The 23702-nt window shown below is 44.6% G+C and overlaps 1 protein-coding gene across 1 annotated transcript in view; it reads left to right on the forward strand.

Annotated features, from left to right (window-relative positions):
* Positions 1-10157, forward strand: part of LOC141104756 (uncharacterized) — a 200171-nt gene extending 190014 nt beyond the window's left edge. Inside the window, exon 8 of the mRNA XM_073594469.1 lies at positions 8065-10157. Within this exon, the coding sequence (XP_073450570.1) occupies positions 8065-9749 (1685 nt within the window). The 3' untranslated portion in view covers positions 9750-10157. The remainder of the gene's footprint in view (positions 1-8064) is intronic.
* Positions 10158-23702: the final 13545 nt, after the last annotated feature.

The following is a 23702-nucleotide window of genomic DNA, read 5'->3' on the forward strand; positions in this document are numbered from 1 at the left end:
AGGAGACAGGCCAGGGGCCATACACAGATAAGTCAGTCCAGAGCATACACAGGGGCGAGCCAAGATCATACACAGGCAGGGTTCGGGTACAAGCCGAAGGTCAAGCTGGGAGATCAGGAGGCAAAAGCAGAGTCCAGGAGCAGGCCAAGGGTCTAACCAGGAGATCAGGAAGCGAGGTCAAGGCAAGTGGGGTCACAACGGGTAATCACTGATCAGGAAGCAAGGTCAAGGTACACAAGGGAGATAATCCAGCAATGTCCTGTGGTCACAGGCTGGCTTAAATAGGGCCACTGGCGCCAGCATCTGTCACGGCACTCATTAAGGTGAAAAACCTTCTCTTATGTTGCAGCCCCCAGTGCCCCCCGTTTTACTTACCTGAACCCGGTCTTTTTCTCCCCAGGGACAAGTACACCAGCTTTATCTGGTGTCTCGTGTCCTGATTGGATAGATTGATAGCAGCACAGCCATTGGCTCCTGCTGCTGTCAATCAAATTCAATGACATGGGCGCCAGGGGGCAGGGCCGAGTCCTGCTTTCGGTGTCAATAGACGCAGAAGCAGGACACGGGAGTCCATCCGCATGAGTGTCCCGAAGAAGAGCGCTTCACCAACGGGGCACTCGAGAAGAGGGGGAGCTACCAGCACTGCTGAGTGACCCTGGAAGAAGAGGATCGGGGCCACTCTGTGCTTAACCAACTGCACAGTGGAGGTAAGTATGATATGTTTGTTATTTATTTTATTTTTTTAAACAAACCTTTAGTAACCCTTTAAGGTCCATCTCCTCTCTCAATTTCCAACATGAAAGTGTTCAATATTCAAAAAAGAAACTGTCCAGTGCTCCAAACACACAAAAATTCTCTTCCAGAGATTAATAAAATGCTCTCAGTGCTCCACACCACCCGCTATCCCCCACCTTCACATCAGAGAACTGACCCTAATTCCATGACTCCTCGCTTACCAATGGGTCATTAAGAGGTTTTATACATTATGGGGACTGTTGTGTTACACTATGTGATATATTATTGCTCTGCGTCTTTAACCACTTGACCACTGGGCACTTAAAACCCCTTCCTAACCAGACCAATTTTCAGCTTTCGGTGCTCTCACACTTTGAATGACAATTACTCAGTCATGCAACACTGTACCCATATGAAATTTTCGTCCTTTTTTTCACACAAATAGAGCTTTCTTTTGGTGGTATTTGATCACCTCTGGGTTTTTTATTTTCTGTGTTATAAATGAAAAAAGACCGAACAAATTAGTGGATATTAATTAGTCTGTGTGAAAGTTATAGCGTCTACAAGCTATGGTGCCAATCACTGAAAATTGATCACATCTGATCACACCTGATGTACTGAGGCCTATCTTATTTCCTGAGACCCTTACAAGCCAGGAAAGTACAAATACCCACAAAATTACCCCTTTTTGGAAAGTAGACATTCCAAGGTATTTAGTAAGAGGCATTGTGAGTTTTTTGAAGTTGTCATTTTTTCCCACAATTCTTTTCAAAATTAAGATTTTTTTTATTTTTATTTTTTTTCACACCAAATTGTCATTATAACAGGTTATTTCTCACACATGGCATGTACATTTCACAAATGACACACCAAAATATATTCTGCTACTCCTCCTGAGCATGGCGATACCACATGTGTGAAACTTTTACATAGCCTGGCCACATACAGAGGCCTAACATTGAAGTAGCACATTCAGGTGTTCTAGTAACATAAATTGCATATCTAATCTCTCAACCACCTATTACAATTTTGAAGGACCTGGAGTACCAGGAAAATGGAAACGTCCACAAAGTGACCACATTTTGGAAAGCAAACACCCCAACGTATAATCTATGAGGCATAATGAGTCTTTTGAACGGTTCATTTTTTTCCAGAAGTTTTTGGAAAATGTGGGAAAAAACTGAAAACGCATTTTTTTACACAGAGTTGTCCATTTCTAATGCCGCGTACACACAGTCGGACTTTTCGTCTACAAAAGTCCGACGGACGCCGACGGACTAAAGCTGTCTGACAATCCGATCATGTGTGGGCTTCCCCGGACTTTCAGCGGACTTTTCCAGCCTCAAATCTGACGGACTTTAGATTTGAAACATGCTTCAAATCTTTACGTCGTAACTACGCCGGACCCAGAAATCCGCTCGTCTGGGACAAAAACCCACGCTAGGGCAGCTATTGGCTACTGGCTATCAACTTTCTTATTTTAGTCCAGTGTACGTCATCACGTACGAATCCGTCGGACTTTTGTGTGATCGTATGTGGGCAAGTCCGTTCGTAAGAAAGTCTGCCGCAAGTCCGCCAAAAGTCCGACAAAAGTCCATCGAAAGTCTGTCGGACAGGCTGTCGGACTTTTGTAGACGAAAAGTCCGACCATGTGTACGCGGCATAAGATATTTCCAACACACGGCATGTACATAGCAAAAATGACACCCCAAAATATATTCTGCTACTCCTCCTGAGTATGGTGATACCACATGTGTGAGACTTTTACACAGCCTGGCCACATACAGAGGCCCAACATCGAAGTAGCACATTCAGGCGTTCTAGTATAATAAATTGCATATCTAATCTCTTAACCACCTATTACATTTTTGAAGGCCCTGGAGCACCAGGACAATGGAAACGCCCACAAAGTGACCCCATTTTGGAAAGCAAACACCCCAATGTATAATCTATGAGGCATAATGAGTCTTTTGAAGGGTTCATTTTTTTCCAGAAGTTTTTGGAAAATGTGGGAAAAAAATGAAAACGCATTTTTTTTACACAAAGTTGTCCATTTATAAGATATTTCCAACACATAGCATGTACATAGCAAAAATGACACCCCAAAATATATTCTGCTACTCCTCCTGAGTATGGCGATACCACATGTGTGAGACTTTTACACAGCCTGGCCACATACAGAGGCCCAAAATTAAAGTAGCACATTCAGGCGTTCTAGGAGCATAAATTACATATCTAATTTCCTTACAATCTATCACATTTTTGAAGGCCCTTCATATTTCTAACACATAGCATTAACCAAGAATTACACCCTAAAATACATTCTGCTGAGCAAAGGGTAAACAAAAGATTACCTGTGGTTTTAGTAGTGCAGTTGTCCACAGGAGGAGAGCCCTGATCCAGGCAGGGACGTGGTCAGCGACAGTGAATGGAATTATCCAGGCAGCAGGCAGGAATATTGCCCATAGTCAGTACAGGCAGGGATACTGTCCATATACAGTCCAGGGTCAGTGCAAGTAGAGACATTGCCAGCAGTGCCAAAATATTGGTCCTGGTAGTAAGCAGGAACATGGTCCAAGTAGCAGTCCAGGAAAGAATGGGGACAGGGGTAGAGGCTTCTCCCACCCAAATCTCTTTGAAGCCTCTGAGTTTCCAGACACTAATCTGGGAATGAGAAAACTAAAAAATTAGTTTTCTTCATCCAGAAAAACAATTCTGGAGCCCCTCACATATGTGAGACCCCTGTGTTATGAAGCCCACTACTCCAGTAGCAGAGTAAAAGACCAGTCCAAGAGGCATCCAAAAAACATGGTCAAACAGTCCAGGGTCAGTTCCAGAGTAGGCAGAGTTGGTACAGTTTAGCGTTAGGCAGAAGCGTGGTCGTATATCAGGCCAGGGTCAGTCCAGAACAGGCAGAGGTAGGTACAGTTTAGCGTTAGGCAGAAGCGTGGTCGTTTAGCAAGCCAGGGTCAGTTGCGGAGAAGGCAGAGGTAGGTAAAGTTTAGCATTAGGCAGAAGCGTGGTCGTTTATCAGGCCAGGGTCAGTTTCGGAGAAGGCAGCGGTATGTACAGTGGCATAAAGGGATGTGGCGGTAAATGACAATTACGTTTACCATACTTCCCTAATAATGGAGAGAAGTATGGTAACGGCGGAAACATTCATCAATACAAAGGCCTGGTTGGGAAGGACAATCAGGACAATAATACACGGTGTCTTTTCTTGCTCCTCCTCTGGAGCACACCCAGCATTTCTTCTGACGTTTCCAGCCTCTTCATTCTGCAAAGACGCCATCTCCCCTTGTCGTAGTCTTTCAGTAACAAGTCTTTGTGGGAAGCCCTTCCTATTGGCTCACACTGTACCACACGCTGGAGTGTCCTTGTGGTAAAGATTGCGGAAGAGGGGCAAGCTTGTATAGTAATTATCCACATAAAGGTGGCAACCCTTTTCCAAGGAGTGGATATACAAGCTCCCAAACAACCTTTCCGGTGGCTCTGATGTACTCTGGACATTCAGGGGGATGCAGTTGGGTGTTCTTCCCTTCGTACACCCGGAAGGCGTAGATGTACCCCATTTCTCGGTCACTTTGCTTGTAGAGCTTAACCCCATATCGAGCCCTTTTGCTGGGGATAAACTGCTTGAAGCCAAGCCTGCCTGTGAAGTGAACCAATGACTCATCCACGGAGATATTTTGGTCGGGGATAAATAACTGGGGGAATTTCTCAGAGAAAAAAATTTGAAAGTGGCCAAATTTTAAATAATTTGTCATGTGATGGGTCATTTCGGGGAGGGCACTGGGTGTTGTCATTGTAATGGAGGAAACGCATTATCATGAGGTGTCTTGATCTTCGCATAATGGATGAATAGATTGGCATATGGTGGATGGGGTTGGTGGACCAATAGGAGTATAATTCATTTTTTTTTGTAAGTCCCATATTGAATGTTAGCCCTAAAAATAATTTAAATTCCTCCACTGTCAATGCTCTCCACTCATAGGGACGGGCATAACTTGAACCAGGGTTGCTTGTTATAAATTGTTGTGTATAGAGGTTGCACTGGGCCACAATGGAGGACAATAGGTCTTGGGTAAAAATTAAATTAAAAAAATCAATAGGGGCAAAATTCTCTGTGTTCACCTGAACACCTGGCTGGGCGATGGAAGGGGGGATGTTTGCTACTCCTGAATTAGGGGGAAGCCACAGAGGGTTTTCAAAGGCATAGGGAAGGCCAGCATGGGTCCTAACGCTTTGGGGCCGAGATGACGCCACGCTAGTTCTTGGCCTTTGCTGCAGTGGTACTTCATTTCTTCTGGATGGCACTGTGCTACTGGTGGATGGCACTGAGCTGCTAGTTGATGCCACTGCATTTCTGGTGAATGGCACTGAGCTGCTGGTTGATGCCACAGCACTACTTGTGGTAGCCTGCTGCTCCATGTCAGAGCGCCTTCGTTTCACAGGCACACTTTGCTCTTCCTCTGATTCTGTATCAGACCCACTGCTTACAACGGGTTCATATTCTGAACCAGAATCAGATGCAGACTCCAAGAGCTCCCCGCTGCTCTCGTCAGTCAAGCTAAGCTGTTGGTATGCCTCCTCAGCTGAATTTTTTTTTTCCGCCATACTGGTGACTGTGGGCTGTGGTGACAAACTGCTGTGGTAGGGACACTTGGACAGATATGACTGCACTGATGGGTGCTGATGAGGCTGGTCTAATGACGCTGCACTGCTGGGTGATGAAAAGGCTGCACTGCTGGGTTCTGATGAGGGTGCACTGCTGGGTAAAAATGAGGGTGCACTGCTGGGTACTGATAAGGTTGCACTGATGTACACTAATGCACCACACTGAGGATGCACTGATTATCTGGCACTGATGTGCACTAAGGTAGCACTGATGTGCGCTGATGAGGATCCACTGATATGGTGGCACTGATGAGCACTCACTTATGGGCACTGATGTGCACTATTGGGTACTGTAGTGGCACCAATGAGCGCTGTAGTGGCACTGATAAGCGATGCAGTGGCGCAGATGAGCGCTGTAGTGGTGCAGATGAGCACTCTAGTGATGCTGATGTGGTACTGATGGCACAAATGAGCACTGTATTGGCACTAATGTGGCACTGATGAGCACTGTAGTGGCACTGGTGTGGCACTGATGGAGCACTGATGTGGCACTGATGGAGCACTGACGTGGCACTGGTGGCACCAATGGGCACTGTATTGGCACAGGTGGCACTGATGGCCCCGATGTGGTACTGGTGGCACAGATGAGCACTGTAGTGGCACTGGGCACTGGTGTGGCACTGACGGAGCACTGACATGGCATTGGCAGCACAGATGGGCATTGTAGTGGCAGAGGTGGCACTGATGGGCACTGGTGGCACTGATGTGGTACTAATGATCACTATAGTGGCACTGATGGCACAGATGAGCACTGTAGTGGCACTGATGGACATTTTAGTGGCACTGATGGGTACTGTAGTGGCACTGATGGGTACTTTAGTGGCACTAGTGGCACAGATGGGTACTGTAGTGGCACTGATGGGTAGTGTAGTGGCACTGGTTGCACAGATTGGTACTGTAGTGGCACTGATGGGAATTGTAGTGGCACTGGTGGCACTGTAGGGCACAATTTAGCACTCGCTTGTGTGGCACTGTATGGCACTGCTGGGCACTGTAGTACTTTCACCCACTATTTCTCAGTCGTTTTTTCACTCGATCTCTCTTCTTTCCTCTCGCTCTGTATCGGTGTGAGGAGAGAAGAGAGCTGGGACCTTTGCATGACCCCAGTTTGTTGACATTATGATCGCTCCCTCCAATCACCTGGTAAAGGGCCACTGTCATTGGCCCTTTACCACGATCCGTGTTGCGCCGGGTCCCGTGAAACCGGCGAGCATGGACACTATCGTGCACGGGGAGCGAGTTCCGGAGGATGTTCGACGGACGTCCACCCAGAACAAGACGACCGCGCTGCAGCCGCCTTTCGGCTATGGCCCGGTCGGCATTTGTGGTTAAGCTCTGTTCCCTCTGTTTATCTGAACTCTCTCTCCCGCTGTAGTTCTGTACATCCCCCTCCCCTTCCTCTCTCTGGTTCATTGCTCAGTATACCATCAATGCTGTAACATCTTTCCATGTGGCTTACAACACCAACGTTTTTCTACCTAGGAATATCCATCATTAAACTGAACATTCGAAACGATTCATCATCTGTCTCTCCATACAGTGAGTTTATTCATTGAGTTAAGCTGTCTGAATTGATGCAAGGGATAAATAGAACACCAGGTCATGTAAGCCCTATATGAAGCTGGAGATAAAGTTTATGACTTTGTAGTTGAGTCAGAACAGGGACAATCCTCCAGGATCACCTCCTTGACATTATCATTAACAGCACTGCGGCTCTTCTCCTTTCGGTCACCTTGTAGAGCTCTCAGAGTTGCTCCCTGACGTTGGCAGTGTTCTATGTGCTAATTGGGCAGAGTGCTGTAGAAGGTGATGGCATGGCAGCCATCTTTGTTGATGTGTCAGAGTCTGGGATGGATCTGAGGTGAGAAGATACCAGCAGGTATAGTATGAGATAACTGGAGATGTAGTATAGAGGTGGTGGTCCTGGATGATCTTCCATTGGGGGGGGGATACAAGTGCTTAACGACCCATTGGTAAGAGGGGGGTTGTAGAATTCCGGTGAGTTCTCCGATGTGAAGGTGGAGGATAGCGGGTGGTGTGGAGCACTGAGAACATTTTTATTAAACTCTGGAAGAGAATTTTGCACACGAGAACAGAAGAGACATAGCACTGTGCACTTTGTGTTTGGAGCGCTGGACAGTTTCACTTGGTTTGTATTCATATTTTTCTCTTCTAATTGCCCCCAAATCCATGCCAGAGCTCTTATAGATTATTTGGTGATGGACCAACATATATGACTCCTGAATGGAAGGTTATAACATTTAATGTTAAATTGTTTCTCAACAGGTGGACACAATGTCCAGAATACCTCTGAGGAACATCTCATTGTATCTCCAGATTATAAAGCAGAAGATAATAACATTGTACAATATTCTCCAGGAGGAAATCCCGTTACTCCAAATATACATCCCAGACCTTCCCAATTGGGGAGATCAATGGATCCCTCTAATCCTGAGGAATCTTCTGATGGATCCCACACCAAGACTATAGGATCTCACAGTACAGATACTTCAATAGATCCTTCTATTCCCAAGGAATCTTCTTTAAGCCATAAAGTAGTTCACACAGAAGAGAGTTCATTGTCATGTTCAGTGTGCGGGAAATTGTTTACCAAAAAATTGTTACTTCTTAGGCACAAGAAAATTCACACAGGTGAGCGTCCCTATTCATGTTCAGAGTGCGGGAAATTTTTCAATAATAAAGGAGATCTTGTTAAACACCAGAGAATTCACACTGGTGAGCGTCCTTATTCATGTTCAGAGTGCGGGAAATGTTTCAGTCAGAAAGGAAACCTTCTTCTACACCAGAGAAGTCACGCAGGAGATCGTCCCTATCCATGTTCAGAGTGCGGGAAATGTTTCATTCAGAAAGGAAACCTTCTTGTACACCGGAGAAGTCACACAGGTGAGCGTCCTTATCCATGTTCAGAGTGCGGGAAATCTTTCTTTAGTAAAGGAAACCTTGGCAAACACCAGAGAACTCACACAGGTGAGCGTCCTTATTCATGTTCAGAGTGCGGGAAATGTTTCATGTATAATGGGGACCTTCTAAATCATCAGAGAATTCACACGGGTGAGCATCCTTATTCATGTTCAGAGTGCGGGAAATGTTTCAGCCAGAAAGGAGAACTTCTTGTACACCAGAGAACTCACACAGGCGAACGTCCTTATTCATGTTCAGAGTGCGGGAATTTTTTTAATTATAATAGAGACCTCCTAAATCATCAGAGAATTCACACGGGGGAGCGTCCTTATTCATGTTCAGAGTGCGGGAAATCTTTCATTTATAAAGGAGGCCTTGTTAAACACCAGAGAACTCACACAGGTGAGCGTCCTTATTCATGTTTAGAGTGCGGAAAATGTTTCATTCATAATGGAGACCTTCTAAATCATCAGAGAATTCACACAGGTGAACGTCCCTATTCTTGTTCAGAGTGCGGGAAATGTTTCATTAATAAAAATTACCTTGTTAATCACCAGAGAATTCACACAGGTGAGCGTCCTTTTTCTTGTTCAGAGTGCGGGAAATGTTTCAGTCAGAAAGGACACCTTCTTGTTCACTGGAGAAGTCACACAGGTGAGAATACCTTTTCATGTCCAGAGTGCGGGAAATCTTTCGTTTATAAAGGAGATCTTGTTAAACACCAGAGAAGTCACACTGGTGAGCGTCCTTATTCATGTTCAGAGTGCGGGAAATCTTTCATTTATAAAGGAAACCTGGTTAATCACCAGAGAATTCACACTGGTGAGTACCCTTTTTCTTGTTCAGAGTGCGGGAAATGTTTCAGTCAGAAAGCACACCTTCTTGTACACCAGAGAATTCACACAGGTGAGCGTCCCTTTTCATGCCTTGAGTGTGGCAAATGTTTTAAACAGAAAGAACAGCTGCTTAAACACCAGAGAACTCACACAGGTGAGCGTCCTTATTCGTGTTCTGAGTGCGGGAAATGTTTCATGTATAATGGAGACCTTCTAAATCATCAGAGAATTCACACAGGTGAGCGTCCTTATTTATGGTCAGAGTGCGGGAAGACTTTCAATGATAAAGGAAACCTTGTTAAACACCAGAGAAGTCACACGGGTGAGCGTCCTTATCCATGTTCAGAGTGCGGGAAATCTTTCATTAGTAAAGGAGGCCTTGTTAAACACCAGAGAACTCACACAGGTGAGCGTCCTTTTTCGTGTTCAGAGTGCGGGAAATGTTTCATTTATAATGGAGACCTTCTAAATCATCAGAGAATTCACACAGGTGAGCGTCCATATTCATGCTCAGAGTGCGGGAAATGTTACAGTCACAAACAATCACTTGTTGCACACCAGAAAATTCACACACGCTAACAACCTTGTTCATGATGTGTTGGGGGAGGGGCAACAATATTATTTTTCGGGTACACTTTGGTTTGGGGCGCCTGGAATTGAATTCTAGTAATGTGACCCACTAAACATACAGAGATGACTCGGTCCCGCACTCACACAGACCGCACCATACAACTAAACTGTGCTAATACATGGCCAGATATGACAATACATGGACAACACTTCTTATTGGTTCCTGTACATTATCTCTCTTTTGATGTCTCACGGAAGAAGCCGGCTTTTCATTGGTCCATCCAATAGTTATTACATTTTATAGTTTATGTTCTTCAGTTATAGAAGATTTGATGTAGATTCTAGCTTTGTTTTTATGGTTTGTTAATCACTAATTCTGATTTTCTATAATAAACAAGAACGCTCCGCACTTTCCAATACTCTGTTCTCAGATTTCTGGAACCACTATGGAGAATTTCATTATTGAAGACAGATAGAGATTTCTTTTTTCATGTTTATTCTGTACAGGAAAAAAAAAAAAAATTTTGGTTTCTGTTATAAAACTTATAATTCATCTTTATCTCTATTCTGGTACATTTCTTTTAAAAAATATAAAAAAAATAAATCAGTGTGTATTATTTTGTCTGTGTGACAGTTTTAGAGTCCTAAAACTATGGTAAAAAAAGGTGTTAAATACAGCGCTGCGCTAAAAAAATGGGAAAGAATAGCGGCCAACACACCTATAGACTCAAGGTAAAGGACAATAAACGGAAAAAGTGTAGCGCTATAACCCAAAACAAAAATGGATCAAAATAGTATATTATATACGTGAAAACAGTATGTGAAATTAGTGTCACCACTTTAAGATGTATCCAAAAGAATACAAGTAAAATGAAATAAAGTGCTATAAATTAAGACAAATAGTCACTATACCAAAAACTAGTGAAAAATATTAAATATTAGTGAAAATAATGATAAAATTGTTGCAATTAACCCATAAATAAAAGGATTACAGAAAGTCCAATGGGATTAACTCCATAAAAAGTTCTTTGGTGAAAAGATCCACAAATTTTGATTGTAGAAAAAGTTGAAGGAAAAAACCACCACCAAGAGTCTATGGAGGTTTTTACTGGAAGCAGAAGATCAAAAAACTTCCCAAATTTTACAATAGAAAGGATCAACTGGATCACGCAGGTAGGTAGACTGTAGAAAACCCGCATGTGAACAGAGAATCTATTAATGGTGCAGGAGCCGTCACCGAAGGTATCAAGAGGCTTACCAGAACGTAATGACTTGAAAAGACATACGTCATACAAGTCAGAAAGGCTTAGTGACCAACCGGTCTGGATAATACGTCTCCGCAGATGTCTTCGATACGTGGCAATACGATTTCAACAATATCCACACACATCAAAGCCATACGAATGTTCATATGCCATGCAAGAAGTAAAAAAACTCACATAGCGTGATAACGTTTAACACTGGTTTATTAAAATAATGTAAATAAACTCACATATTAGAAGATCATAAAAAACTCGAATATCAAGTAGCGGTAATCGTGAGGGATCCACCCGACATGTTTCAGCTAAGGAGCCGTCATCTGGGGTGCAGAACCCCCCCGCTTCACCGCTATATAAATAAATAATGACCCCTCTCTGTAAGTGTCATGATACCGGAAGTGCAATAAGACAATACTACTTCCGGTTTGGGGAGACATCTAGTTAGTAATCTGTCTCCTATAAGATAGGACCAAAGGGACTCAGGGGGTCCTTGGCACATAAGGTGAAATAAATGAAGACATTAAATAAATATCAAAAGGGAATAATCCTAATAAAATAAGCCTCGTTTGTGCGGAAGTAATCTGAAGCTCAAAACCAAGCCTCATTCCCGCACGGCGCTACGACGTCACTTCCCGCGCGAATAGTGCGGCGTCGCTGCGTTCCATATGCTGATCCAAGCCTCGATCTGAGGCCGGTCACGTGTCTCGTAAGATACGTGTCAGGCGCCGACAGATCCCACTTGCTGAGAGCACAGCAGGCGGGTCCATGTGTCATCCGCACACAGCGTCATGACAACGTGACGGCGCCGTCAGAGAACTAATAAACAAAACCTATCTATGATCGCAAACTTATATAGACATAATGCTCCCAAAGGAACCATTTTAAATGACATTCAATAATAAATATTTATGCCAATCAGACCCAGCCATCTGGGTACCAATACATCCAGAGCTTTTGATCTTCTGCTTCCAGTAGAAACCTCCATAGACTCTTGGTGGTGGTTTTTTCCTTCACCTTTTTCTACAATCAAAATTTGTGGATCTTTTCACCAAAGAACTTTTTATGGAGTTAATCCCATTGGACTTTCTGTAATCTTTTTATTTATGGGTTAATTGCTAAAACTATGGTAGAAATTTCAGAAAATCGATCAATCCTGAGGTTCTGTCTCATTCCCTGAGGCAATAAAAATGCCAGGACAATACAAATACCCCCCCCAAATGACCTCTCTTTGGAGAGAAGACAGTCCAAGGTATTTAGTAACAGGCATTTTTGAGAGTTTTTTGAAGTTTTTGATTATGTGTACATTAATCCATGGGTAGATAATTTGGCCAGTTGGACTGGAGCCATGGGTAGCTGTGACCCCTTTCCCAGGGAAGGACAGAACCATACCTTCTATATCGATATGATAAATGTTGTAAAGCGCTGCGTAAACTGTCGACGCTATATAAATCCTGTATAATAATAATAATAATAATAATAAATGGCTTATGTCTGGGAGACAGGAAAGCCTTTCCATATTTCTCAGGTGATCCCACCTGGGACATGGATTATATGAAAAAAGGGGGGGGGTTGACTTATGCGCCCTATTGGTATGATAGGTCAGATAAAAAGGTGAGAAGGAACCCCAGAAACAAAGAGGCACCAGAACTGCATGCCATGGAGGAAAGGAGAAGGATGTGTCCTCCTACAGCTCCATGCCTTGCACCTATCCCTCCTATTTCCCTGCTCCCTATCCCACTTCCCTCTTATTATTCAGAAACAAAACTGTATCCCTCACTCAAGGTTTATGACTCGCAACCCTTACACCATCTGTCATTTACTAAAGATGAAATAGATTTCTTGGTTGCAGTGGTTTACCAATCCGGGCCAGCCAGATCAGCCAGAGCCACAACACCAGTATGGATAGAGGAGGAACAAGGGTCCCCCGAGACCCAAGAGGGGAGTGATAGGACTGTTTCCCCAACAAACCAGGGTAAAGAAGATTCAGACTCAGAACTAGGGGGTGCAAAGAAGGGACAAGGGGAAGCTAGTGGTAGCAATCCCCTCTTCAAGAGCTTGCCAGAATCCTTCCATCCCATCAGCTCAATAGTAAAAACATTAAGAAGTGGAAAACTCGCCATCTCAGCAGTACAACAGTTTCCCTTCTTAACCGTAGGAGACACTTTACTAATCAAGGTATTAGAATTACATGAGATGAATGATATAGTAAAAAATTGTCCCAAGCCCACTACAGCCCCTGGGGGTACACTGAGTTACCTAAAAAAGGCTTGTAGTGGCAGGAACTTTACCCAAGAATACATGAGATCAATCATAGATGGTATAGTGGGGACTACATCCCAAAGGAATTGGGCACAGGTCCCTAGTAATAATATCCCTATTGCTCTTAATACACCATCTACTGATTATCCCTTAAACAAAGAATCTTGAAGGAAGATAATGTGGGAGGAAATAGAAAAGGAACTTAGTAGAGCATTTAAAAATAAGTCCTCATTGCCCACTGCAGTAGCTTGCAGGCATAAATCACGGGAATCGGTACTCGAGTTCTGGACACGTTTCAGTTCAGTCTGGACTCATGATGCAGGTTTAAAATTAACACATGATTGGCATACACTAATGATACAGACTTTCATTAACAACTTAAAACCACAGCAGCAATTAATGGTTAAACAACAAATTTCAGATTGCCCAGGACAAACACATGATGCGTTTAAAAAGGCTTTAACAGAAAAGGATGCAGCAGGGTGTTTCGAGGTGCTCAGAGAGAAACCAATAAGTACCCACTTCCAAACAGACATGTACCAGAGAGGTAGGGGCAGAGGAAGAGGCAGATTTAGGGGTTGAGGACCTTATTCAAGGTCACCATATCCTAATAAGAATACACAGCCACAAAAGATGGGGTGTTTCAATTGTGGGGACCCTAATCATTGGAAAAGGAACTGCCCTCACGAGGTGAGGCAGCCACAGATAAGTGGGGGGTTCCATATTTGAACCCAAACAGATGCCAGGTTCCACAGAAAGACCTCCGAGGTTTCAGGTTGACTGGGGGACTCAGGTCCCACAATGAAGTTGCCCGGAAGGTGGGGAACCAGCTTTTCCTTTGATCTCTCTCCACTACAGGGAACAACCCATGATATCCCTCTGTATAAATGATAGGGATATACCATTTCTTGTAGATAGTGGTGCTACGTGCAGCACAATGTCCCAAGAATTTTGGAATGGAGAGATGATCCAAGCTGAACCTTCCGTGGGAATTAACGGCCCCCCCCACTAAAACCTTCCAAACCCCTCCTTTAGAGGTAGACCTGGGAGAAATGGGTCCTTCAATAGTCCACAGTTTCAGAATTATAGCCAAGTGTCCAGTCAGTTTATTGGGTAGAGACCTTATGGAGATATTGCAAATTTCAGTGAGAGCCACTTCCGAAGGGGGACTAAGGGTAGAGTCATCAAAAATGAACATCTTTTGCCCTGAAAACCCTATATACTTAACAAAAGAAATCCTAGCAGATGTCCAGGAAATACCAGTGAATCCTAAGATGTGGTCCGATGGTCCCCTAGATGTAGGTCTTATAAACTGTACCCCCTACAAGGCTAGGATGAAACCAAATGTCGGCCCAATTAAACACAAACAGTATTCTTTATCAAAAGAAAAGATAGAAGGGATGCGACCAATTATTGCAGAATTCTTGTCCAAGAGAATTATAAAGCCCATTATTTCACACTATTGCACACTTATTAATCCAGTAAAGAAATCAGATGGAGCTTACAGGTTTGTGCAAGACCTTAGAGCCATCAACAGTCTAGTCATCCCTACTGCATCAACAGTACCTGATGTGCCATCTTTACTGACAGCCATACCATCCGATGCTACACACTTTACAGTGATAGATTTATCAAACGCATTTTTAGCGTCCCAGTAGATGAGGAGACACAACCCATCTTTTGCATTTCAATTTTTAAACCAGACCTTAACCTGGTGTAGAATGCCTCAGGGCTTTGTGGATTCACCAGTAGTGTTTTCCATCATTTTGCAAACCACCCTCAAGGGGTGGGCACCTGAATTTGGTTCAACCCTGCTGCAATATGTCGAAGACATCCTCATATGCAATCCTTCAAAGGAGGCCAGTGTCTGTGACTCAGTAAGTCTTCTGCAATATCTGTATGAATGTGGACACAAGGTTACAATGGTGTCAGGAAAGTGTTGATTACCTTGGTTTTGTACTCTCAAAGGGGAAAGGAAAATCAGTCACAAAAGAGCCACAGCGCTCGTGGGTCTAGCCCACCCACAGAAAAAAGAGATATGCCGCGTACACACAAGCGGACTTTATGGCAGACTTTGCCCGGTGGACGGGATTTTGTCAGACAATTCGATTGTGTGTGGGCTCCAGCGGACTTTGTTTTCTCAAAAGTTGGACGGACTTAGATTTGAAACATGTTTCAAATCTATCCGACGAACTCGAGTCCGGTCGAAAAGTCCGCTCGTCTGTATGCTAGTTAGACGGACAAAAAGCCAAACTAGGGCAGCTATTGGCTATTGGCTATGAACTTCCTTATTTTAGTCTGGTCGTACGTACGAATTCGACGGACTTTGGTTGATTGTGTGTAAGCAAGTCCGTTCATTCAGAAAGTTCGTCGTAAAGTCTTTCGAAAAGTCCGCCGGGCAAAGTCTGCCGTAAAGTCCGCTCGTGTGTACGCGGCAATAGTTTTACTGATAAAATGCTTTTGCTAAAATTTAAATATGCCTATGCTCAAAAGTCAGGGTATGAAAAATGTTGGATATGTAGTAAACTCCATCCTAACACTGCCAGGATTCCCCTGATGGCAGTACCTCTAAACTTCACCCTCTTTCTTAACGGCACACCTCCTGTCGACCTTACAAGAGTCACCAGAATGCTTTCAAATAATACTCTTACTTTCCAAATTATTAGTAGAAGTCATTTCCCAGACTAGTGTTTTAGACTGGTAAACTCAACAAGGGGAGCTGAAGTTTGTCAACAAGCTAGAATTAACTTTTCAATGACCTCAATTGAAAGCCCTGTCTTTCACACTTCAGACCCTACCCTAAACACCACTCTATTAAATTTTCTTGACTCCAGTTCCACTTCCCCAGTGGGAAAATTGTTGTCAAGTTTAACCTTTTCCAGTTTTTCTGATAAAATGATGACAATATTCAATAAACTACCATTAGCTCTAGGAAACAGTATTTATATCTGCTGTGGGAAACTCTGTCACCCTTGGATCCCCACTGAACCACAAGGATGGTGTTATCTTGAAGCCCTAGTTCCCATCATGGGCATAGTAGGAGATAGCAAGGGAGGACACCTCCTCAAAGCTAGCATGCATACTAGGTACCCCCTTAAACACCACAATAAAAGGGAGTTCTTTTTTGAAAAAGATATGGCCTAGGCCTGGTTCCCATCCAGTACAGGGTGGGGGATAGACCTAATGAAGAGATTAAATAATTATACTGGCATCATTGATGAAGTCATGGAGAAGAATTCTGATGATATTTCTAAATTAAACATAGAAACCAGAGCGATTAGAAAACAATTAGAACTGCATGATCTAGCCATTGAGAGCATGAGTTCAGCCCTTACAGGATTATGGGAGATGACCGAGAATTATGAATGTTGTACCTGGGTACATAACACATCTGTTGAAATACCTGATTATTATGATATCATTGCACAACACAGAAAGGAGGTAGACAAATTACAACAAGCTAGGAACATTGCAAAATCCTGGAGCCCCTTTGGAGGAGAAAGTTTTGGTTTTGATGGAATCTTCTCATGGCTCAAGGATTTTGTACTAATTATAGTGATGATTATGATTCTCATCCTGATATTATATCTGTTATAAATGCTGTATGTGTCTAATGGAGAGGGTACATCAACCACGTAATGACATATTGCCATACATCATGTATATGAAAACCTATAAGACAAGTAAGGGGCTTAAAGCAGGAGTCCGGCGACCAATCTTTTTTTTTTTTTTTTTTAGGTCATTGAGACACTTTGCTAATCCCAAAATAATACTCACAGTTTGGGTGTAATATTTCCACCTCTGTCTGTTTTCGTACTGAAGAATAACTTAAAAAATGTGATGCTGGCTGTTTCCATCTTGCTTGTGGGCATGTGAAGCCCACAAGCATTGATTTCCGGGATGCGGTGAATGCTGTTCATTCACAGCTTGTTCACGCGCATGATCATTGTTTCGCACTGAATCTTGGGAAGCCTGACACTAAGCTCCCAGGAGACAGGGCGGCGCCGGGGAAAGGTAATAAACACGCCTACTCCCATGGGAGGGGAGACAGGAAGTGCTACAATAAAGTATAATATAAAGGTAATTACAGCGATAAAAAATTTTTTCGTGCGGCATTTGAACATCTATGCAATTAACTGAAGGGGGTAAGATTAAGTTAAAAATTTGAGTGGAACCCCGCTTTAACCCCAGATTAGACATGTAAGGTGTTTTGCCTCCCCCTTTTAGTTGACATTATGTAACATTAGAGAAAACATATAGATTAATGTTTTAAGAGGGGATTGGATGAATATGTAGAGTTTGTCTTAAACCACTATGACTCCATCTTAGGGATTCGTATCTATTTTGTTCTACTTGTCTAAATGTCACATAACTTGTTCTTTACCTTAGGCATTCGCCTATGTGGGTTCCCATGAAGCTATCTCTCAGAGATTAGCTTGTTTCCGTTTGTTCTGTGATTTCTGAGGAATAGATACTGTTGTACTATAAATAAGCTAAATTTGTTATGTATTGCATGTCTGGAACATAATTGTTTGCATAACTGTAGAAAGTCCCATGATGTACATGGGATGTAGCTATAATGTTGTATAATGTTGTATGATAATTTTTTGTCTATATAAGCAAGATACGAATTACAGCTATCAGATCACTCTGAGCAACCGCAGCACTGTTTATCTGTTTCAAGTTCTTAAGAGTAATCTCCAGGCCTGTTGGGATAGGACGGAGTGATGTCAGACCCCGGTCTATAATAATTCAACCCTTACATACTGCATCCTGTGCACAGCGTGCAACTAAAGCTAACTGCAGACAATTGCTGGTGTTCTCTTTCTAATAATACCTCAGGCAGGCAGCTGCAGTATTTTCAGTCAGTGTACTGTATCCTGTGCAGTGTGCAACTAAAGCTAACTGCAGACAATTGCTGACGTTCTCTTTCTATTAATACCTCAGGCAGGCAGCTGCAGTATTTTCAGTCAGTGTACTGTATCCTGTGCGCAGTGTGCAACTAAAGCTAACTGCAGACAATTGCTGGTGTTCTCTTTGTAATAATACCTCAGGCAGGCAGCTGCAGTATTTTCAGTCAGTGTACTGTATCCGGTGCAGTGTGCAACTAAAGCTAACTGCAGACAATTGCTGGTGTTCTCTTTCTAATAATACCTCAGGCAGGCAGCTGCAGTATTTTCAGTCAGTGTACTGCATCCTGTGCAGTGTGCAACTAAAGCTAACTGCAGACAATTGCTGGTGTTCTCTTTCTAATAATACTACAGGCTGGCATATGATTCAGCTAGCTGCAGTATAATCAGTATATATATACATCCCAGCTTTGTGCAGCTACATCTCACTGCAGGCCAATCCTTGTGTACCTATTCCAATCCTTTTTCTTGGGAGCTGGCCGTGTTGAGCCACAACATGCCGAAGAGTTGGTAGAGTGGATGACCAAGTCGTCCTCATCCTCCTCATCCTCTGTCACCCAGGCTACCTTGGCTGCCAATGCAAGCGCCAAAGCGGTCTATTCCTTGGACTCAAGGTCATCATCAGTTACTCCTTCCCTAGCCCCACCGGAGGAGTCCCCCGAACTGTTCGACCACAGTGTCGGGTACATGCTGTAGGAGGATGCGCAGCGTTTTGAAGGCTCCGATGATGGTACCCAGCTTGAGGAAGGCAGTAACGTGAGCCCAGAGAGAGGGGTTGCCCAAGAAGGACAACAAACTGGCAGCCATGTTCCCCCAGCTGCAGCATACTGCCAGGTTTGCTCCAGGGATGAGGAGGGAGGGGATGATGAGCTCACTGACTCTTCATGGGTGCCTGATAGGAGAGAGGAGGAGGAGGCGGAGGAGGAGGAGGCACATCTCCAAAGAGGCAGGATGCCCTCCAGGGGCCATCTTAAGGGCAGCCAACCGACTGCATCACACCGCAGAGCTCTGCAAGTGCAGGGCGCTGGTGACTCCGCGCGGTATTCCAAAAGTTCTTGGATCGTTCGTGTGGGCCTTTTTTGAGACGTGTGCAGCAGATCACACCGTTGCTATTTGCAACATATGTCTGAAGCGTATCAAGCGTGGACTAGACAGCAAGTGCTTGGGCACCACATGCTTAATCAGACATATGTCAAGCTACCATGCAGCCCGTTGGCAACACTACCTAAAAGACCCACACCAAAGAACAAGGCGGACCTCTCCTTGCTCCTCCTCATCAACTGGGATCTCCAACTCCACTATACCTTCAGTCCTCTCAGAAACCTGCACTGAGAGGAATGAAAGTGTAGAATTAGGTGTGCCACTGCCAAGTCCTTGTGGGGAATCTGCTATCGGTACACCAATGTCTGATTCTAGCAGGCAGATTTCCCTACCCCAGTTGCTCCACCGGCGAAATAAGTTCGCTCCCAGCAATCCACATGCCCAGTGGTTGAATGCTAGCTTGGCTAAATTGCTAGCACTTCAACTGCTGCCTTTTCAGTTGGTAGACTCTGCACCCTTCCGTGAGTTTGTGGAATGTGTGGTACCTCAGTGGCAGGTTCCCAAACGCCACTTTTTTTCACGGAAGGCGATTCTCCATACCTCGCTGGACAGGGCGGTCAGCGGTAAGGTGCATATTACCGCTGACTCATGGTCCAGCAGGCATGGACAGGGAAGTTACCTATCTTTCACCGCTAACTGGGTGACTCTGCTGGCAGCTGGGAAGGATGCAGGACAGGGTGCAGTAGTGTTGGAGGTTGTTCCACCACCACGCCTCCAAAATTCTACTAGTGGTTATTCTGCCACACCTCTCTCCTCCACCCCCTCCTCTTCTTCTTCCTCCATGGCCTCTTCCTGTGCTGATTTGTCCTCTGCACCAGCGGTGCTCCATAGGCGTTCAAGGGGCTACGCAAGCACGCAGGAAAAAATATGCCATGAGGTGCTTGAGCTTGTGTGCTTGGGGAACAGGAGCCACACTGGGGCAGAGATTCTGTCAGCTCTGCAGGGGCAGGTTCAGAGGTGGTTGACGCCATGCCAGCTTAAGCCAGGAATGGTGGTTTGCGAGAATGGCACCAACCTCCTCTCCACCCTCCGACAGGGTCAACTGACCCATGTGCCCTGTTCGTCTCACGTCCTTAACTTGGTGGTGCAGGGGCTCTTGGGCAGGTACCGGGCTTACAGGATGTCCTGAGGCAGGCCAGGAAAGTCTGTGTACATTTCCGCCGGTCATATAATGCCAGTGTGCCAGTGCGCGGCTGGCTTACCTCCAAAAGGAAAATAACCTGCCCAAGAACCTCATCTTTGACATGCCCACCAGGTGTAACTCAACGTTGGCCATGCTGCAGCGGCTGCACACGCAGCAGAGGGCTATCAATGAGTACATGTGCGACTATGGCACCAGGACAGGGTCAGGGGAGATTGTTTTTTTTTCCCCACGCCAGTGGGCCATGATCAGGGATGCATGCACTGTCCTGTCACCATTTGAGGAGGCCACAAGGATGGTGAGCAGTGACAGTGCATGCATCAGTGACACTGTCCCCCTTGTCCACCTATTGGAGCACACGCTGCGTGGAATAATGGACAGGGCAATTGAGGCAGAACAGAGGCAGGAAGAGGAGGACTTCCTTACCTCTCAAGGCCCCCTTTATCCAGACAGTGTTCCTGCGTGCTCGCCAATCACACAGGAAGAGGACGAGGAGGAGGAGGATTGTGTCAGCATGGAGGTGGGGCCTAGCGCTCAGCATCAGCAGCAGTCTTCAAGGGATCATTTACAGTCCGAAGAAACCCATGGACTTGTACATGGCTGGGAGGAGGTGGCTGCGGATCATGTTGTCCTTAGTGACCCAGAGGACTCTGGACCGAATGCCTCAGCAAACCTACGCTGCATGGCCTCCCTGATCCTGCAAAGCCTGCGGAAGGATCCTCGTATTCGTGGTATCAAGGAGAGGGATCATTACTGGCTGGCAACCCTCCTTGATCCACGTTACAAGTGTAAGGTTGCGGACCTTATCTTGCTGTTGCAGAGGGAGCAGAGGATGAAACATCTTCGAGAGGCATTGCAGAAAGGCTTGTGCAACGCGTTTCCAGAGCCTGGGAGGTTACAATTTCCTTGGCCTCCTGGACAAGGTGACCGTCTGACCGATGCGTTCAGACAATTTTTTAGTCCGCAGCCCCAAGGTATGATCAGTTCCAGCAACCATCGCCAGCGTCTGAGTCACATGGTGCAGGAATACCTAGGGGCAAGATCAGTCTTGGACACCTTTCCCACCGAAAATCCTCTGGGTTACTGGGTCTTGAGGATGGATCACTGGCCAGAGCTTGCAAAGTATGCAATTGAGCTACTGGCCTGTCCTGCATCCAGCGTTCTTTCGGAACGCACATTCAATGCTGCTGGAGACTTTGTAACCGATCACAGGGTGAGCCTGTCCACCGTATCAGTCGATCGGCTGACCTTCATAAAAATGAATCAGTCTTGGATCACCACCAGCTACCAAGCACCTGATGCTGATGTAACCGAATAATTTTTTTTTTAATGTGAGATCCCTTCGAGACTGCCTATGCTGATGCTGAGTGACTATCCTGTTATGCTGAGTGACAATCCTCTTCCTCCTCAATGTTCATGCTGACAGCTTGTAAGAACATTTTTGGTTCTAGGCACTGCCACCAGTGGCTAAGGCCCAATTTTTCTGCCCCTGTTTAACAGGAGCGTGTAATTACAATTTTTGATGCAATACTTTGCAGCAGGGCTCATTCCTGTGCTCCAACTAGAGTATCTGTGAGGGGTTGCAGTGTTGTGGCACCAGCACTAGTGCCTTAGGCCCAATTTTTCTGCCCCTGTTTAACAGGGGCGTGTAATTACAATTCTTGATCTAATATTTCACAGCAGGGCCCGTTCCTGCGCCCAACAAGAGTAACTGTGTGGCCTTACAGTGTTGTGGCAACACCACCACACCATCCACCACCAAAGGCCCAATTTTTCTGACCCTGTTCAACAGGGGCATGTAATTACTATTCTTGATCTAATATTTAACAGCAGGGCCTGTTCCTGTTCCCACCAAGAGTAACTGTGAGGGCTTACAGTGTTGTGGCAACACCAACACCTAAGGCCCAAATTTTTGCAGGCCTACTTTCAAACATCCAATTTACAAACGACTCCTACTTGCAAACGGAAGGAGACAACAGGAAGTGAGAGGAAATCTACCCCATAGGAAGGGAAATTCTCTCCTGTAAGAGTTCCTTGTTTCACTAAAAACCCCAAATTTTCAAAATCCAATTGTCATTGGGACAGAAAGTGAGGTGAAATCTTCTGAACAGGTGCACAGACAGCAAAACAAATGTTACAGGGGTGATAATCCTTCTCCATGTTTTCCAAAAATCTTAAAAATAGATTTTTTGGCTGGAGCTACACGTAAAGAATGTACCAGTTCAAAATTACAAACAGATTCTACTTAAGAACAAACCTACAGTCCCTGTCTTGTTTGCACCGCCTGTATACTGCTGTTCCGAGTATATAGGGCCTGGAGCCCAACACCTTTCCTTTTTTTTATTTGTGTGCGGGGTTCCCCTTAATATCCATACAAGACCCAAAGTGGCTGGTAATGGGCTGGGGGGGTTCTCAATGATTTTCATCCATATTGCTGGGACCAGACATGACATTAAAGCCGCAAGCAGTTTTAAATGACTTTTTTTTCTTTAGATATGAAATTTTGCTGTCAGACTGTTCTAAACACGGGAAACACGCGCTGCTTTACAGGCATACTATAGACAACCCCCAGGCACGATATTTAAAGGAATATTTTACTTTTATTTTTTCACTTTAAGCATCATTAAAATCACTGCTCGTGAAAAAACGTCCGTTTTTAAAACTTTTTTTTTGCATTGATACATGTCCCCTGGGGCAGGACCCAGGTCCCTAAACACTTTTTAGGACAATAACTTGCATATTGGCCTTTAAAATTTGCACTTTTGATTTCCTACGTTCGAGTCCCATAGACTTTAACAGGGTTCCAAAGTTCGCACAATCTTTTGGTCCGTTCAAATGTTCTGATGTGAACCGAACCGGGGGGGGTGTTCGGCTCATCCCTACTTGTGAGCAGTTTAGATGATAGATGCACAGTGTATCACCCTTGTAGAGACATTCCCGGGTGCTCTGTGAATTTACTTGAAAGAGAATTAGTGGCCAAAATACAAGTAGTTATAGCAACTGGAGATGGGGGAAGGTGGACCTTACTTCCTCTTTCTGCATGTTTGCAGAAAACCGTAGATGAGTTAGCAGAATAGGATTCTACACAGAAATCATGTGACCTCTACTTCCTTTAGTGGAGCTCCACTCTACACAGAAATCATGTGACCTCACCTTCCTGTAGTTGAGCTCCACGCTACACAGAAATCATGTGACCTCCACTTCCTGTAGTGGAGCTCCAGCTGCAGAGATTCACAATAAAGTTCAGTAAAAAATCAAAAAAAGGAAGTGGAGTGGAGGTCACGTGCTTCCT

The sequence above is a fragment of the Aquarana catesbeiana genome, linkage group LG08 (genome assembly GCF_042186555.1).
Source record: "Aquarana catesbeiana isolate 2022-GZ linkage group LG08, ASM4218655v1, whole genome shotgun sequence".
Taxonomy (NCBI): domain Eukaryota; kingdom Metazoa; phylum Chordata; class Amphibia; order Anura; family Ranidae; genus Aquarana; species Aquarana catesbeiana.